Source organism: Hemitrygon akajei, chromosome 2 (genome assembly GCF_048418815.1).
Source record: "Hemitrygon akajei chromosome 2, sHemAka1.3, whole genome shotgun sequence".
Classification (NCBI taxonomy): domain Eukaryota; kingdom Metazoa; phylum Chordata; class Chondrichthyes; order Myliobatiformes; family Dasyatidae; genus Hemitrygon; species Hemitrygon akajei.
In genome coordinates, this window is record NC_133125.1 from 110001154 (window position 1) to 110020396 (window position 19243).

At 41.4% G+C, this 19243-nt stretch overlaps 1 protein-coding gene across 1 annotated transcript in view; it reads right to left on the reverse strand.

Moving 5' to 3' along the window:
• The window catches only part of LOC140715298 (glypican-6-like), a 777401-nt gene that overhangs the window by 39321 nt on the left and 718837 nt on the right, over nucleotides 1-19243 (reverse strand). The window contains exon 6 of the mRNA XM_073027266.1: nucleotides 16975-17118. Coding sequence (XP_072883367.1) covers nucleotides 16975-17118 — 144 coding nt within the window. The remainder of the gene's footprint in view (nucleotides 1-16974; nucleotides 17119-19243) is intronic.

Below are 19243 nucleotides of genomic sequence, written 5' to 3' on the forward strand. Positions count from 1 at the left end.
GCTCCTTAGTTCATCTTACCAGAGAATGAATTATGAGAAAATGATGCAAGAGTATGGGATAATTACAGAGCATTGTTAAAAATCAGTTATTCAAGACTCAAAATAATAAAAGGGATAAAATATATCAGCATCAAATATCTGCAATGAATATGTATGAATAACATGCTTTAAAATAGATGGAATGTATGATCTTTGAACATAGAGGAGTAGGTGGAATTTCAATAGTTCACAGATTGGCACCAAAACTCAAAGATAAATGCAGAGGCAATGATGAATTGGGATGTTTTTTTCCAGACAGTCCTCTGGAGGGCCAGATGAAGGAGATGCATGGAATAGAAAGAAAAATAAATTGTAGTGGTACAAAACTTCCTTTGGCATTTCTACATAGTGCCTTAGCAAAATCATACTTCTGTTATATTATTATTCCCGTATACTCAACTTTTTTACAACACATTATTATTAGTTGGAGTTTATGGCACCAATATTTCTGTCATTCTGGATTTAAAAAAGAAACAAAGTCATTATATTTGTGAAACGGCAAAGAAACAGAAAAGTTTCTTTCTTAATCCGGTACTTGAGCTATCTGACCTTCTCTCAAGCTTGATTTTATTGTCATTGAACCGTACACATGTATACAGTTAAATGAAACAACATTTCCCCGGGAGCAAGGGGCACAACACAGTACATAAATTACATAGGGCACATAAAATGGTATTAACACAATACTATTTACATATAATAAAAAATTCTGCAGATGTGCAAGTTGACGAAAAGTGCATATACAACATATAGTCATATATACAGCTGTATAATGCTATTGGCACTGTCATAAATACTATGTACTGGGTGAGAGCAAGATGTTCAGAAGCCTCACAACCTGGAGAAAGAAACTGTTACTCAGCCTAACACTGCCTGTTCTTATACTGCAGTACCTTCTGCCTGACAGTAGGAAGTCGAAGATGTGGGGGTGGCCCTTGTCAACGCTGAGGACTCTGCTAAAGCAGTGTAGAAATGGAATGTAATGACACACACACTCAGGAATCACCATCCATGATGGAAGGAAGCTAGAAAAAATATTCATTCAGGTTTGCATTCTGCTGATGGATTGTGTTTGTGTGACAATCTGTGCCTGAGTTAATCAGGAAATCTGATTCTTATACACAATGTCCAAATTACAATCACCCACCACTTAACTGGTTCAAATGACTAATGAAAATCCAAATGAAAACATTATGGTAATCAGCATTCAATTTCCAGAGATATTGCCCAAGGTATTTCCTGGGATGAGAAGTGAGGTGAAGGAGAGGGACAGATGGAGATTCAGGCATGAAGCCTTTAAGTTGGTTTACCTCAAAGGATAAGGAGCTTAATCGAACCTATTGCATGAGTCTTGTGAGCTGCCAAATTCCTTGTCTGGAATAAAACATCATTTGTCTTTACTTCCCTTTAATCAAAGAGGACAGAGGATTGGGTAGGTCTAATATACGCGCTGACTTCAAAGAGCAGGACGACCTTCTTTCCAAGACTGAATGATGTGGAGACCATTTCTAGGATGGGGGAGAATTATCAGTGAGTGGGTGAGGCAATGTACGTAGCAAATATGGTGATGGTGGGGGTGTCTGGGGAATCATGGGTAGACCCTCCCACTCTTCCTCATCTATAAGGAATGCTGTGAAAGCATTTACCAACTCTCTGAAGTTGTTCTCAGCCTGCAATGAACACAGATTTTGTCAAGACCTTGGAAACGCTTCTGCTCTCAGTAAAATTTGCATTGCAAATTAAATCATAGGCTTTTGGACAATTTAGCATATATAACGTGCCAACCCAATTACTGGGAACAATTACTTGTTTGCTCCATTTCTAGCCTCAGAATTAAACTCTCAGCTACTTCCAAATCTTGTGCTTTTCAGCCATAAAATTATTTTTTACATGTGTATTATTTGGAGAGTCCTGAACAAGGAAACACTGTCACAAGAGAAGAGGCAGTCATTTAAAACAGAAGTATAGAGGAATTGGTCTGAAATTCTCCACCTTGAAAGATTCTGGAAAGTGAGCTCACTGGGGGTATTTCAGGAGGTGGCAGACAAACATTTATTGTTCCATAGGAGCACAATTAGGCCATTCAGCCCATTGAGTCTGCTCTTCCGTTCCATCATGGCTGATCCTGGATCCCACTTAACCCCATACACTTGCCTTCACACCTGTTTTCCATCAATGTTTCACTCACATATTCCTCTCGCCTCCTATTTCAGCAATTCCGAGGGATCACCCTCTCAGACTCTCTGGTCCACTGTTCTGTCCCCACCTACCACTTCTCTTGTGGCACTTTCCCAAGCAACATTTCGCTACTTCCCTTCCCACAGTCCAGTAACCTAAACAATTCTTCCAGGAGAAGCAGCGATTCACTTGCAAATATTCTAATCTAGTGTACGGCATTCAGTGTTCACTATGTAGCGGTTTCCTACAATGGAGACACCAAACATAGATTGTGTTCAATCCTCAGGGGTAGCCTGAGCTTCCGTTTGTCTGTCACTTTAATTCACCATCCCACTCTCAGTTTGACGTTTCTGTCGATGACTTTCTGCATTGTTACACTGTGGCTGAATGCACGCTTCAAGAACAAGCTATCCGGTCATGTTACTGTCTCCAGGACACAATATCAATTTCTCCAACTTCAGCTAACTTGTCCTTTCCTTCTTCCGATATCAGAATTCGCCATTTCTGCCTGATATCACTTCGGCGGAGATTTTTCCTCATTTGACTGGCACCAGCATATCCCCCAGCCTTGCTTTGAGCAATGCATATACCGTACATGATCCACTTGGTGCCACAGATCAAATCAACCTCCAGAAAATAATTCACGAAGTAATAAATTAGATTAAATACTTCCGGTAATTGTACCCCATTCCCGATTCCCACTTCCCTTTCTCACCTTATCTCCTTACCTGCCCATTACCTCCCTCAAGTGCTCCTCCCTGTCCCCTTCTTTCATGGGCTTTGTCTGCACCTAGCACACTCCCTCTTCTCCAGTCCTGTATCTCTTTCACCAATCGACTTCCTGGCTCTTTACTTCACCCCTCCCCCTCTCCCAGTTTCACCTGTCACCTACTTCTTCCTCCACTTCCCCCACCTTCTTACTCTGACCGCATCTTTTTCTGCAGCAAGGGTCTCGGTCCAAAACATTGACTGTTTACTCTTTTCCATGGATGCTGCCTGGCCTGCTGAGTTCCTCCAGCATTTTGTGTGCATTACTTTGATTTTCAGCATCTGCAGATTTTCTCTTGTTTATGTTTTAAATAAACCTCTTTTGAAATATTGACCAGTACTTTTTTCTTTCAAGATAAAACTTTTACATCTGACCCTAAAAGATAGAAAGAATTCACTGATTATATCTCTTTCAAATGCTCTGCACTCTCGTCAGCTTTCATTACTAAACATTTCATATTATTAGTGAACATGATAAACAACGTTACTCTTTGAATCATTATTACTAAATTTATATCCTGAATATGCTGCCTCTTGTACTGAATATCCTGCAGTTCCTTCTGAACCTGGTCTTACTTTCTGATGTGCATTATTTTCGAACGCAGACATTCTGGGGCATTTTCTATATCTTTGCCAACAGATATGAGTTTACTAAGCACTCTCATCTGTGTGCTATGACCTATTTGAATTCTCTGGTCCAAGAACAAGTGTTTTCCTCCAAGAGAATGTTAAATTCAGAAGTTTTATATTAGGAGAAAAAAAATCTGGATGACCTGAAGGATCATTGTGCACCCGAGTCACCCCAATCACAAACTTTTCCAGTTGCTACCATCTGGGAAGTGTTACTGTAGCATTAAAGCCAGGACCAATGTGCTCCGGGACAGCTTCTTCCACCAGGCCGTCAGACTGATTAATTCACACTGACACAATTGTATTTCTATGCTATATTGACTGTCCTGTTGTATATACTATTTATTATAAATTACTAAAAATTGTGCATTGGACATTCAGATGGAGACGTAACACAAAGATTTTTACTCCTCATGTATGTAAAGGATGTAAGAAATAAAGTAAACTCAATTCAGTATAAACCAATATTGCTGCACCATCCAGCAAAACCACGCTGGAACATCTGAAGAATTAATCCTAATGTCAACTTCAAGATTATTTTTCAAATAGCAAAACTTGCTCCAATCTGTGAAACATTCTAAAACTCCAAAGATCTTTATCACGAGATAGTTGCAGTAACACTATCTGAATTATTACAAAAATGGGAGGGAAATTGTTCAGTATTCCACATTTACTTCACAATGTGAGCAAAACAGAGTGGGATATTGCATGACATACCTTTCCTCAAACACAGCTGAATCAAATAAAAAAACTTCATATACAACGACCTTTGTTGAAATACAGAATGAATAGTCAACTCAATATTCTCTGAGGTCTCTTATATTTTGTTTAAAACCAAGCAACCTTGGTCCCTTGATGTGATACCAAGTAGTTCTGTACACGGAATATATAAAGGCTTTAGTCCTGCAGGAGGTACAGAAGCCTGAGGTCCCATAACACTAAATTCATGAACACTTATTTCCCTTCATCCATTTCGTTCTTGCACCAACTGGCAAAATCCTAAACAGTACAAGTTAGCCACACCACGGCCACTGTTTTTCTGAGTACTGCTGATACAATATCATGTACCGGTGATGCTGCTGTAAGGTTTTCATTGCATCTGTGCATATGACAAACAAAAACCTGACTTTGACCTTGAGCCAATACTGCAGCTGTGCTGCTGAAGGCCAAATGCGACACACCCCTTTCTATTGGCACAGTTATACCCACTCTGGGCACGTAGCTGCCGAATGACTTATATGAGATGTTGGTGATTGGCAAACTGGTTTTTATGTGGTTGGTAGATGAGTATATCAATGTTACCTTAAAACTGATTAAAGATTCAAGCAACAATAAGCACTCATGCAGAGAACTATTAGCATAAGTCAGAGGAGAGTCAGAGGCTTTTACCGAGGGCTGAAATGGTTGCCACAAGAGGACACAGGTTTAAGGTGCTGGGGAATAGGTACAGAGGAGATGTCAGGGATAAGTTTTTTTACTCAGAGAGTGGTGAATGCGTGGAATGGGCTGCCGGCAACGGTGGTGGAGGCGGATATGATAGGGTCATTTAAGAGACTTTTGGATAGGTACATGGAGCTCAGAAAAACAGAGGGCTATGGGTAAGCCTAGTAATTTCTAAGGTTGGGACATGTTCGGCACAACTTTTTGGGCCGAAGGGCCTGTATTGTGCTGTAGGTTTTCTGTGTTTCTAAGTTTCCACCTTGTCCTCCTCTTCTTCCCCCTTTCTCCAGAAGACAGCACAGAAGTGTAGGGGATGCTGACAGTACGTTGTTTGGGATGGATGGTTTCAGTTATGAGGAGGGATTGGGGACAATGGGTCTGATTTCTCTGGAGCAGAGTAGATTGGGAGGGGGGGATGTGACATAATTGAGGAATATAAACCTATGACAGCTAGGGGTGATGGAGTAGGGCATCAAGACTATTCCTGTATCAGAGGGAGATAAAGCTAGAGGACAAAGATTTAGATAAGGGTAACAATTGGTACCCGAGAGTGAAATTTTTCACCCACCCAGACAATGAGATGAACAACTTGAGAGTATTTTGTTGACAGCATTTAAGGAGTACCTAGCCAAGCACTTGAACTGCAGAGGAATGAAGGCTATGGGCCAAGTGTTGGAAGATGGATTCATTATGGAAAGATCCCCAACTGGTCAATGGGAACACGGTGGGCAGAGTAGTCTGTTCCCATGCTATCTGACTCTCTGACAATGACTCTGACGTTTTTGTTCCACTGCTGGGATAAGCTCTGCAGAACGCAACATACAAGATCCATTTTGGAAATCCTGACTGGTATAAACTGAAACAATTTCAATGGCATCTAGTATACATAAAGCACGCTTATCTTGTTTTATATTTAATTGTTTAACAGTGAACTTCATTTGTGTATTCATGGTTTGGGCCATAAGACATAGGAGCAGAATTAGACCACTCTGCTCTGCCATTCCATCATGGCTGATCCCGGATCCCACTCCGGATGAGAAAGATATTCTTTAGTTTTCTGAGAGGTGTTTGTAAGTGTGTATACTTTATCTATAAGTTGCAACTGCTATGTTCCCAGGAGCAAAATTCTTGCAAGGGTGTACGACTGCAGAATAAATGCATCATGGCAGCTGTGTAGAATTCTTAAAAAGAGATATGTAAGGCTCTTCATCTGTGGCCACACAGTGGCTACATAGTAATGGAGTGGAAATCTTCATTGTGATGAGCACTCTCGGCCACAAGTTCACAGTCAGTCATATCCTACGCTCATCATAAACCAGTCAGACGCAGAAACCCAAGCCTCAATTCCCCTTGACTACCATTGCTGCAGATAAAGCCGACATTAATGTAGGTTGTGCAAAAGAAAAATTCCACCAACTTTCTTAAACATTTGGAGACTGCAGATACTGGGATCTGGAATGGGAAATACCCACTGTGTTCTCCTAGCAGTTTGTTTTCAGTTTATGCATTTAACTGCTAACAAAAGCAACAACTTCAAAAGAATGTAGATGCAAGAAACTGTAACATCTTCGGTGGTGGCATCCGTTAGTCTCGCGAGACCATGGATCTGCACCTGCAAACTCTGCTGGAGTGTCCTCTCCAGGGTGCAGGCCTGGGCAGGGTTGTGTGGAAGACCAGCAGTTGCCCATGCTGCAAGTCTCCCCTCTCCACGACACCAATATTGTCCAAGGGAAGGGCAAACGCCAATACAGCTTGGCACCAGTGTCGTCGCAGGAGTTGCCAGAACGAGGTTGAAGGCAACGTCGGACTGCCTTAGGGACTCCAGCTCCGGATTTGTCCTCAGGATTTATTCCCTAAGCCTTTCCCATGAGTGGGTATGGCCGCAAGGCAGCGGAGGTTTGAAATCAGAGTTTTCCCTCTCTTAGATGGACTGCCTTCCCAGGCTGACGAGCTCCATCTTTGACAGTCACTGTTAATATGTATCCAATAGGAATATTTCACTGACATCAGCTGCTGTTACTATTGGAGTATAAAAGTTGCATTGTTTACTGTGTAACCAAAACTATGAAGTCAGCTTTGAACTTGCTATTTGCTAGAGAATGAACTCTTAAGAATGTAGAAGACAATGGTGTGTTAATGAGAGGAAGCTAAGAGATGTGGATTATGTAGTCTGAGTTTGCTATTTGCTGTGCATATATCCAATTGAATGTAGAAGACAATGGTGTGTTAATGAGAGGTAGCTAAGAGATGTTTTGCTTTGAACTTGTTTACAATTTAGTTTGCTGTGTAACCAAAACTATGTGGTCAGCTTTGATGTGGATTATGTAGTCTGAGTTTGCTATTTGCTATGCATGTATCCAATTTAGTAGGAGAATGAAATCTTAAGAATGTAGAAGACAATGGTGTGTTAATGAGAGGTAGCTAAGAGATGTAGATTAGAACAGGATTAAGTCAATGGGTAGAAACAATAGTGGCGGATGTACTTGTGAGACACAACTGTAGACCGATTGGATATGCTAATGCAACTAAACCAGGAGATTGCTATAAAAAATGCTGTGTACAAGGATCGGTGGGCAATCAGCGACTAGCTCAATGACTGTCTCAGCTTTGATTTGCAAATTAAAGTTTAATACTTCTTGAAGAATCTTCTGCGTCTCCTGGTCGTTTGTGGGGCACGAGAAACCACGACATTACCACAAGTTCACTGTCAAGTTCCACAACCCATTAAAATTGAAAATCCTTGTCCATTCTGCAATTTTAGCATGTTAAAAAGTAAGACAACTTCCTAAGGGAGTTGAAACCATGCTGCTTAACACACTACACTGACATGTAGAGATCAGTGGAATACCACTGGTATCCTGATGCTGAAACGTCATTGGTTTAAATCTTTTCTCTACATGGTCTCAAATGTCGACTGTTCACTCTTTTCCATAGATGCTGCCTGGCCTGCTGAGTTCTTCCAGCATTTTGTCTGTGTTGCTTTGACTTCTAGCATCTGCAGATTTCCTCTTGTTCAGGATTTGATATTTAGTCTAGTATTACAACTGAGTTATGATGAATAGGATGTAAACCAATAAATATAAGGACATAAATTTCATTCATTATACACCAAATGCAACAATTCTGCAGATTAGCTCATAAAACGAGTTATTTCAATTAGTTGCAATGTATTACACCTGAACTTGAGAGGGACTAACACAGGTTTACTAGTGCCGCTGGGGAGAGTTTAAACTAATTTGGCAGAGGGATGGGAACCAAAGTGATAGGTGGAGGATGGGGCAGTGGGAATCGAGTAGATACAGGGGGTAGAAGGATTACAAGGAAGGATTGGTGGTTAATAGGGCAAAATTGCAGTCAATGGGATGGGTTGAAATATGTCCTTAAATAATAGAGGGGGGAGGGTTGTTTCAACAGACTGGAAAAGGGAGCATGAAGTAAAAGGGAAAGAGAGGTTACAAAAGTCTCCAAAATAAATAAAAAGATAACATGTTTGGAAAGGGGTAAGAATTGAACTTCCAGTAATATGGAAGTAACATTGAAAGGATGATGAAATCAGGACTGAGAGTGTAATAATTGAATGCAAGCATTATACAGAATAAGGTACATGATCTTGTAGCGCAGTAGACAATTGGAGTTATGACACTGTGAACATTACTGAGTGATGCTCGATAGAAGTTCACAGTTGCAAGCTTAACATCAAAGGATACACATTGCATTGAAAAAACAGGCAGGTAGGCAGAGTGGGTGTGGTAGATCTGTTGGCTGCAGTTTCTGGGCGTATTTTGAAAGGCGCAGGATATAATCATCCAAAGCAGGAAGCAGCATTCTAAAGGGAAATTGAGGCGATGGTGGCTGACAAGGGAAGTCAAAGACAGCATAAAAGCATAAGAAAGGACACATAATATAGTAAAAACCAGCGGGAAGCTGGAGATGTGAGAAGCTTTTAAAAATCAACAGAAAGCATCTAAAAAAGCAACGAGAGAAGAAAGATCAAACTAGCTAATAATATAAAAGAGGATACCAGAAGTTTATTTCAGATATAAAAAGAGTAAATGAGAGGTGAAAGTGGAAAATGGCTCTGGACAGGTTATGACGGGGGACAAGTGTTATGCCCGCAGCCCCCTCCTTTGTGAGAATCGCAAGAGCACTGGGGGGGGGGGGGGGGGGTCCGTGGACCCAGGAAATGGGAGAGAGACGTGCCGGATGCCTCGTTCCCCAGCGATGCAAAATAATGTGACATTGGCCATTGTCTCTTGGAGACACATTTGTGGTTTGGGGACTAGGCTACGTGCAAGCCCTCGGGCAAAGTGGGCTGGTTGAGAGAGAGATTGCATCACCCCCAACCTGATTGACATCTATTACCCTGTGAGTCAAGATAAAAGAGGGGCTGTAGAGACGGCTCCTCAGACGCACCAGAAGACACGCTAGTGATCCCCGTAGTAGCGGGCAGCCATTTGAAGAAAGCCACGTGCGTTCGGTTCCCTTGCCTGGGAGCCGGTGGCGGGTACCACAGAAACGATTTTCTTGAACTAACAACGGGGAACCAACTCCCCCGACTCAACGGATTGGCCTCATCAAAAGACCCGGGCAAGTTTCTTTTCTCACAAATCTCTCTCTCTCCAACAAGTGAAAACCCAGCGGTCCCCAAAGGCTGAAGCCTGCAGGAACTGAGTGACTTTTATATTTCCATCGGACAATATACTATCCCCTAGACAAACGATAGAGCTATTTCTTATTGATGATTATTACTATACCCGCGCTTTTAGATTGAGTATTGATGACGTATATTATCTGAATGTTTGTATTAACCTTATTTTTGTGCCCCTTTATAAATAAAGACTTTTAAAAATAGTACCATCAGACCTCAACGGACCTCTCTATCTTTGCTGGTAAGTGACCCAGTTACGGGGTACGTAACACAAGGAAGTGACAGATGAACTAAATAAGTATTCAGCATCAGTCTTCACTGTGGAAGACAGCAACAGCATGCCAAAAATTCAAGTGTCAGGGGACAGAAGTGAATGTAGTTGTTATTACTAAGGAGAACGTTCTTGGGAAGCTGAAAGGTCTGAAGGTAGATGAGTCACCTGGACCAGATGAACTATACCACAGGGTTCTGAAAGAGGTAGCTGAAGAAATTGTGGAGGTATTTATAGTGTTCCCTCAAGAATCAATAGATTCTGGAATAGTTCAGAGTATTTGACAATTACAGATGCCATTCCACTGTTTAAAAAGGGATGGAGCAAAAAGACAGGAAATTGTAAGCCATATAGCCCGACTTCAGTGGTTTGGGAAGACATTGGAGTCCATTATTAAGGATGAGGTTTTGGGGTACTGAGAGGCAGGTGATAAAACAGGACAACATCAGCATGGTTCCTTCAGGTAAAATCTTGCCCGACAAATTTGTTGGAATTTTTGGAGGAAATAACAGGCAGGATAGACAAAGGAGGGTCAATGGATGTTGTTTGCTTGAGTTTTCAGAAGGCGCCACAAGGTATTGCACATGAGGCTGCTGAACAAGGTAAGTGCCCATGGTATTACACAAAAGATACTAGAGGATTGGCTGACTTGCAGGAGGCAAAGAGTGGGAAAAATGAGGGCCTCCTCGGGTTGACTGCCAGTGACAAGTAGTGTTCCGCAGGGGGTTGGTGTCGGGACTGCTTGTTTGCACACATATATATATAGCTACTGTGCCTAAATCTTTTGTCAGGTACTGTATTTATCAACATGGCTTGGGAGCGAGTTTGTAAATCTGGCGTGAACAAAGGATGTTGAGAATGACGAGGGTGGAGCACCATGGGAGGGTTGTGGGAGAGGTGGCAGAGAAGGAGTGGCAGGGGCAGGGGTGGTGTGGGTGCAGACACACCCAACTCTGAGACACCGGGCAAGGTAATTTAATTACAAACAGTTGGTTTATTGATCATAACAAAATGCCTTGCTGGTGTACCCGCACTCTCCCTTCCCCCTTCCTCTTTTCTTAACTATGATTCCCCTCTCCCTTTCTTCTTCCTACTCTCAGTCCACATACCAAACCAGAATCAAGTTTATCATCCATAAAGAATCCATTACCCACATTATTCTGCATGGCCATGATTCCTCTCTGTATCCATTCAGTCGTCCCATCAAGATAATGTTCTGCCTGATTTTCCTCTCCACCTCCCTGAACGCTCAACACCCTCAGAGTATAGTGGCTGCAGTGTACCCATCCTCCCATTTCAAAATTCACTACTTTTATGAACCTAGATTATTCTGACAACATCACACAAACTACAACTTCTACAAAAAAGAACAACAGCAATAAGCATTTGTTACTTTACCACCTGCAGATTTCACTCAAATCCTGACCATCTCCTGACTTGGAAATTTATCACCACTCTTTAATCCTCACTGACATGCAATCCTGGAATACCCTTCCCACTGGTATTCCGGCAGTACCCTTACCCAAAGGACTGCAGCTCTTCGCCACTTTCTCAAAGGCAATTGGAGATGGACAATAAATACTGGCATTGGCAGTTTAACCCTGCTAATGAAAAACGTTAGTGGCTCACCATCTTTCTGCTTCCACTTGACATTTTGCAACATGCTCCATGCATTGCTCATTGGCATTATTACCTCAGTCCCTATTTTCAGAAAGCATTCTATACCAATAGAAGTCAAATGTGCTATCAAATAAATGAAAATACAATATAGATTGAGATGAAAAAAACAAAAAATGTTTTATACATTTTCCTTAATAAGAGCTGAATAATAAACACAATTAAAATCAGAGTAAGATAGTGATGGGAATGTCCTAACCCTAAGGCCTGTCAATCTAAACTCTCACCATCATTCCAATTTTAGGTGTTAATGAAGTGTCTGGACACACCCCTCTGCTGACTGCTCCTGTGGCTCCTCCCACAGACCCCTGTATAAAGGCGGTTGGAGGCACTGCTCCTCCCTCAGTCTCCAGGATGTTGTGTGGTGGTCTCTTGCTACTAATCGTGGTCTCTTGCAGCTAATAAAAGCCTATCGTTTGCCTCCCGTCTCCGAGAGTTACTGATGGTGCATCATGAAGTAACTATAAAGTTGCCAAAAAATATATCTCTTTTTCTTGCCAAGATATAAATGCCTAGAAATTACTTATGTGTTTTCATTTTATTTAGAGATAAAGTGTGGAACAGGCCCTTCCAGCTCAACAAGCCGCGCTGCCCAGCAAATGGCCTATTTAACCGGAACCTAATCACGGGACAATTTACAATAACCTATTAACCTACTAACTAGTACGCCTTTGGACTGTGGGAGGAAACTGGAGCATCCGGAGGAAACCCACGTGCTCTAGAGAAGAACATGCAAACTTTCTTACAGAGGCCACTAGAATTGAACCCCGAACTCTGACACCCGAGCTGGAATAGCAACTTGCTAATTGCTATGTTGCTGTGACACCCAAGTTGTAGCACGTTGCACTGATTTTTCTCACTACTACATGATCCAAAATTGATTTCATTCAGAGTAAATTTTATTATAATTTCTGGGTAAACTTGTGCCAACGATAAAATTGGCCAAGGCACTGCGGTCATAATCCATGTTAGTACATCTGAAGTTTTCGCATGACATTAATCACATGCTTGAATCCTTTACAAAAGAACTCAATGTTCCCAGCATGATATTTTTGAGCACTCACTCAAAAATACACAGAGTATTTTTTTAAAATTTTATTTTATGTGCTGTGATTTCTAATTCACATGCCATCTAAAAATTCATGTGGAACACTTCACAAAGCAATCCCAGAACTCACTAGAGACAGCTCAGACACAATGGGGCTAAGTTTACAACTGCTGTTTGGAGCATGTAACTGGTGGGAAAGTTCAGTTACACTTGGCTTAATAATTACCACACAAGTAGTGTAAACACAGGACAAGGTATGGTTGGATGATTCTAAGAAGGCAGCTGATTCCAAACGAGGTAACACAGAAATGAACAGTTATGAAGACCCTCTTTCTACAACCTCTTATTTTCCCAGGATTAACTGTGTGTTGCTATTATTTGGCCGCCATTGGGAACATGCCTTTAATGGGCGTCATTTTTTTTTGTCAGTTCACCTCACCAAAGAGGTAGAATTTGTGTTACAGTGATATGGCTCCCACAGGGACTTGTGCCATAAGAATATAAAGATACAATTCAATGTATTTCTGAGCTGGAAACAATAGTAACACTTAACTTTAAACCAATTTCAGCATCTCTTAGCGCAACTCCACTCCGCCATGGATGGTCCCAAATCTGGCTGTGAAAGGAGGAGGGTTGGCCTGGAGCTAGCAACCCTATCCTGTAAAAACCTGGAGCTACAGAAGCTCCAAAGACATTGTTCCTGGGAGAGGAAGGATCTTCTCCTAGGTGTGCTACACCTGGGAACAACTTGGAAGACTGGCTCAGGACATAGGACTCTGGCGAGCTGCTCTCAGCAACCTCTGCCCCAAGAAGGGGTGACGGGCTTAAGGTAGTGCAACTCCATTTGGCACTTTTTTTTGTATTTAATTGTTTTCAATGCTTAAGGCATTGCTTGCAAAACAATCATTTATTGCTTATCCCCAAGAAGGGGGCGATGAGCCATCTAGTGAAGGTACCCTGACACTGCTATTTCATAGCAGGTTGCAAGTTTAGACCCAGGAACACCGAAGAACAATGTATCCAAATCAAGATGCTGTGAAGCTTGCTGGGGAACCTGCGATAATACCCCTCTCTTTCTTGATGGTAATACTCTCAAACTAAGCTCAAGGACAGTTTCTATCTCGCTGTTAACAGATTGTTGAGCAGACCTCTATTCAAAGACATTCAAGATGCAGCATTCACACAGCCCCAAAATATCATATCATATAAGTCAATGACCAAAGAACCTCATTCTGATTTTGAAGATAAATTCTCCCATCTACCTTACCACAGCCATCAGATTTAATTTGCTTGGACTGCACTTTCTGTATAGCTGCAATAGTATTCTACTTTCTTTCTACTGACTAAATGTATTTACAAACGGCTTGATCTGCCTGAATGGCACACAAAGTTTTTCAATGTATCTTAGTAAATTAAACAGTACGACTAACTGCTGTGCATTTCATGCATGGTTCATACTGCATAAATATTGTGCGGTTTCTGGAAGGAATGGATGATCAGGATAGTTCTTTTGTCTGGAGCAGTGAATTCCTTGAAAGTTGCAGGTGTTGAACTCATTCAGACAAGTGGAGTGTATTCCATCACACTCCTCACTTGAGCCTTGAAAATGACAGGAAAACTAACATTACCTCTTGACAGAGGCGGAGTTATGGTGACTCCTTTGTATGCATCTTCAGATACAGCTCTATTTCCATCTTTAATATCTTTAATCTTTCCCTTTCAGGGTTCTTTCGAAGACCCTGACCTGGAGTTACACATTGACTTCGGTTCTTTGCGGGAAGGGGACCCCTTCTTGGGGCTCCGGGACAGTTCGTTGTTCGGCATGCCAAGGATTTGGCCTGCGATTCCAGCTCGTATTTGGAAGCCTAAGATCTCGGGGCTCTGGAGACGGGCAGATTGAGGGTTGGTGTCACGGCAGGAGACTCGTGTGTCGACGGGGAATCAGAAAATCTACTGCTGTGGGCCCAAAGACCCGAGATCTTTGCGATCTTCAGGTACAGAGCTCGAAAAAAGTGACATAATGGACTTTCAAAATTGTAAACCAGCGAGTTGTTTGTTATGTCTTCCCGCTCGCCAGGTGTGGTGAACTACATATACCTGTCTGGACACGCCCCCCGGCTGACTGCTCCTGTGGCCCCTCCCACTGACCGTGGCTCCTCCCACAGACCCCGGTATAAAGGCGATTGAGGCCTGAGCCCGGCCCTCAGTCTCCAGGATGTAGTATGGTGGTCAACTACTGCTTGTTCTTTCTTCCAGTCAATAAAGGCCGATATCTCGCCTTCACGTCTCAGAGAGAGTTATTGATGGTGCATCAGTGGGAAAATGGAGACAGCTCCCTCTCCCTTATTAGGAAAAGAGAGAAGCTATGGTATGTCGAATGCCAGTGTGAAACGTGAAGCCTTGGGGTAACTGCAAGTCTGTGTCTTTGCTATTGCTTTACTCACGCTTGAGTGCGATGCTTGCTTTTTTGTGGCTGGTGGGGGGAGGGGGGGATTGTTGCTTTCTGCCACTTACGCGTGGGAGTGGGAAGCTGGGGGGGACTTTGGGGTTCTCATGTTTGGCTGTCATTCATTTTTGGGGCACTTCTCTGTTTTTGTGGATGTTTGCAAAGAAAAAGCATTTCAGGATGTATGTTGTATACATTTCTCTGACATTAAACTGTACCTTTGAACCTTTGAACCCACAGTTATGTTTTAGTGCACCCAAAGTGACTCAATTCAACTCTTAAGCGAATAGATGAACATATGTGAATAGATGGTGCCATTAAAATACACAAAGTTACTTCACAATTCATTATGAGGAAATAATCACAGCAAATGGCTTCAATAAAGCACCAGGCATTGCCAAAAGTTTACAATAAGCACTTGACATCATAAGGTATTCACTGTTCAATTACTATCATTTAATTCAGTTAGAAGTCTAACTGCTAAAGTATAATTAGAAATCAAAGATGTCAATGCTTTTCTTTTAATCAATAATCCTTGTAATATTTTATGATCACCATAACCTTGCTCTAATATGCATTATGAGTAAAAAATAGTTTTTACAATTTAGCCAGATTAATTCTTCTGCTCCCACTGGATTTTCACATAATGACATGACGATGTAGCCCCATGATCCCACAAGTAAGACAGAAATTACCTGCAGTACAAAACTACCTTAAACTAGGTCACATAACTATTGAACAAAACTTAGCAAAGATAACATGTACAGAAGGTAATGGATATCATATGTGGCAACTGAGTTCATACAGGGACTAACTCAGTTGACAGTTTAATATGTTGATGATTAATATATGGGAGATATTTAACATCACATTCTTCTTCTGTTATTTTAAAAGCACCATTAAGAAAATTAAAAAAAATAATGCCTGTGGGAATATACTGAAGAGATGAATTTTGTAAATTTGCTAAGTAGGGAGAATGCTTACATCACCAACAGCCCTTTTCAGATTATATATTTGAGATTATTTATATTATAGATAATAACAGTAAATACTTACAAATCCTTGAGCTGCTTCCAGAGGAAGCACATTCATCGTGACAAACTGAGTTCTGCATTTGATATTTTCTCCCAAACTGCATAACTGTGAAGACCATGTCTTGGGAGTATTGTCCTCTAGGAGACTTGTTTTTAGGCCTGTAGTTTACTTGCATTCAATGAATTGCCAGTGCAAAAAAAATGTTTCTTATAGTGTGGTGGATATTGAAAAACCTCTAGTTCTACCTTAACTTGTTTTCTTAGCAACACCAAAATCAGGTGGCATGGTGGCTGCCTAGTGTGGAATCGCCAGAGTGAATGGAAGAGGAAATTTGTAAGCTTCAAGATTCATAAACGTTTTGAAAAATGCTGTGTGAAATAAGAATCTGAAGCTCTTCAACCATCCAAGTTTGTTGCTGAGAGCAGTGATTTTTGTTTAGTAATATGGGGCTCAGATGAAAGCGATTATATCATTTGAGTAACAATTATACATGAAACATAACTGCTCAGCAGCAGTAAACTGAGAACTGCCTGTAAATGTTGAAAACTGAGACATCATGTCGTTGTGTTATTCTACTCTAATCCCTGCTGTTTTAATGTTCAAATTCATACTGCAAGTGTGGAAATGACATCTTGTATGTTGTCTATTTTCAAACTTGTACTTGCTAAAATTAGATTTTTTGATGGACCTGCTTTAAATAAATTATAAGAGAGATGCATATATATAGTATATATTTTTTTTAGAAAATGCAGGCTGCATGGGGGAACAGTTAGTAAAAATGTGTAAATACTCACTAGTCTGTCCAAGCTCGTACCAGCCGCTGTAGTTGGTCGTTCCCCTGGGCTGTAGGGCCTGAACCTTGGATTAAAATTTTCTGAAATGGAACGGGTCATACGTCCACTTGCCGCTGACTTAGGCTGCCCACATCCTTGAAAAACCTGCAATATTAAACAAATCGAAATGTTTCAAAATGCTGACCTTATGAAGTTAGAAATGAGAATTTCAGGTTAGTGGCACAGCTTCCGAGATTTGCTTCTGTTCTCATTAAACATCTCTCAAAAACTAAATGATGTTGTTTCTATCAATGAGATGCACGAGGAAAAATGGAGACATTAATCCATCATTCTTTATTTCTGGAACTAAAATGATAACTCTGAATTCTAATTCATGTAGCCAATGGCAGTGTAGTCCTTGCATCTGTTATTAATTTGTCAAGCACATTGCATGCCACAATATAGGACAGCTGTTTTTTCTAACTGACACCCAGGATACTAAGCACACAATTTTATGAAGGCATACACAGTTTTCTTAAAGAGGAAATGTACAAACAGAATCGGAAGAACACTACACACATACAGGTAGTCCCCAAGTTATGAACGTCCGACTTATGGATAACTCGTACTTACGAACCGAGGAAGGTGAATGCCTTCCATCATTTTAAGTCGGATTGTGATGCTGTCCGCCATTTTAAGTCGTTGCCATTGACATTATGTTGAGTGTTTAACTTTGTATTTGGCTTAAATTTTTCTTAGTAAGATTCACCCTGACCCCGCCAACCCTCCCCCCGTTCTGGTCTGCTGATAGCACAGTGAGATCAGCGCCGGGCTGGAGAACAGAGGTTCCCGAGTTCGATCCAGTGACAGACCGCTCCCGTGCTGGGTTGATGTTGATCCAGTGACTCCCGTACCATCCGTGCTGGGTTAATGTCGAACTCGCAACTCGACCTCATAAAAAAAACACTGCCACCTCCAGTTTAAATTCCCACGTGGATTATCCAGGTAAACGTTAGCCAGTGAGCCTCACATCATTGGGAGGGAAGCTATTGGGAAGGATACCAAGGGATGGGATTTATGAGCATATGGAAAGGTACTTCTTGCTTAGGAACAATCAGCATGACTTTGTGCACTGTAGATCAGGCCTTACAAACTTCATCAAGTTATTTGAAAAGGCGACTAAAGTGCTTGATGAGGGTAAGGCAGCAGACATTATCTACATGAATTTTAGTAAGGCATTTGATAAGGTCCCTCATGGCAGGTTGATTCAGTGGATAAAGATAAATGGGTTCAAGGTGAATAGCAAGTTTGTATTTAGAACAGTCATGTCCACAGAAGACAGAGTAGGATGGAAGGTTGCTTTACTGGCTAGATGTCTGTGACCAGTGGTATTCTGCAAGAATTGCTGCTGTTAGTCAGCCCCTTAAGTAGCTACGTAAGTGGATGAATTGGTGAAGAAGGTGTGTGGAATGCTTGCCTTCGTTGTTAAGGGTGTTGAGTGTATGAGTAAGGCAGTCAGGCCACACTTGCAATATTGTGTGCAGATCTGGTCGCCTTATTATAGGAAGGATATGGAGACAGTGGAGTGGAGAGCATGCAGAAGAGAATTACCAGGAGGCTGCCTAGATTAAAGTGTATGAGGTGTAAAACAAGGTTTGGACAAACATGGTCGTTCTTCCTAGAGTGCTGGAGGACAAGGGGGGCTTGTCAGAGGTTTTTTAAAATTAAGAGTAGTATAGATAAGGTAGGCAGAATCTTTTTGCTAGAAAATACCAGAGGGTATGCTTTTAATGTTAGAAGGGGGAAATTTAAAGGCATTGTGAGGGGCAAGTATTTTTATGCAGAGAGTGGTAAGTGTCTTCAATGGGTTACCATGGGTAGTAGTGAAAGCAGGCAGTTTGGTGGAGTTTAAGAGGTTTTCAGATAGACACATGAACAGGAAAGGAATGGAGGGATATGGGTGATCACAAGAAGAGATCGTTTAGTATAAATTGGCATCAAGATTGCCACAACACTATGGGCTGAATAACCTGTCCAGCGATGTACTGATCACTGTTGTTTTGTTGCCAAAAACTATTCACTTTATCAACAACACTACCGACCTTTTTATACCACTTTCTTTCAAATCCTGCTGAAAACTCTCGACTTGCAACATTGGCTGTTCATTTCCCTCCACAGATGCTGCCTGACCTATTGGAGTTCCTCTAGACTTTAATGTGTTGCACTAAATTTCATCTGCTTTGCAAGCTAAGGATCATGTCTTCTTAATTTGGATCCAGATCATTAATAT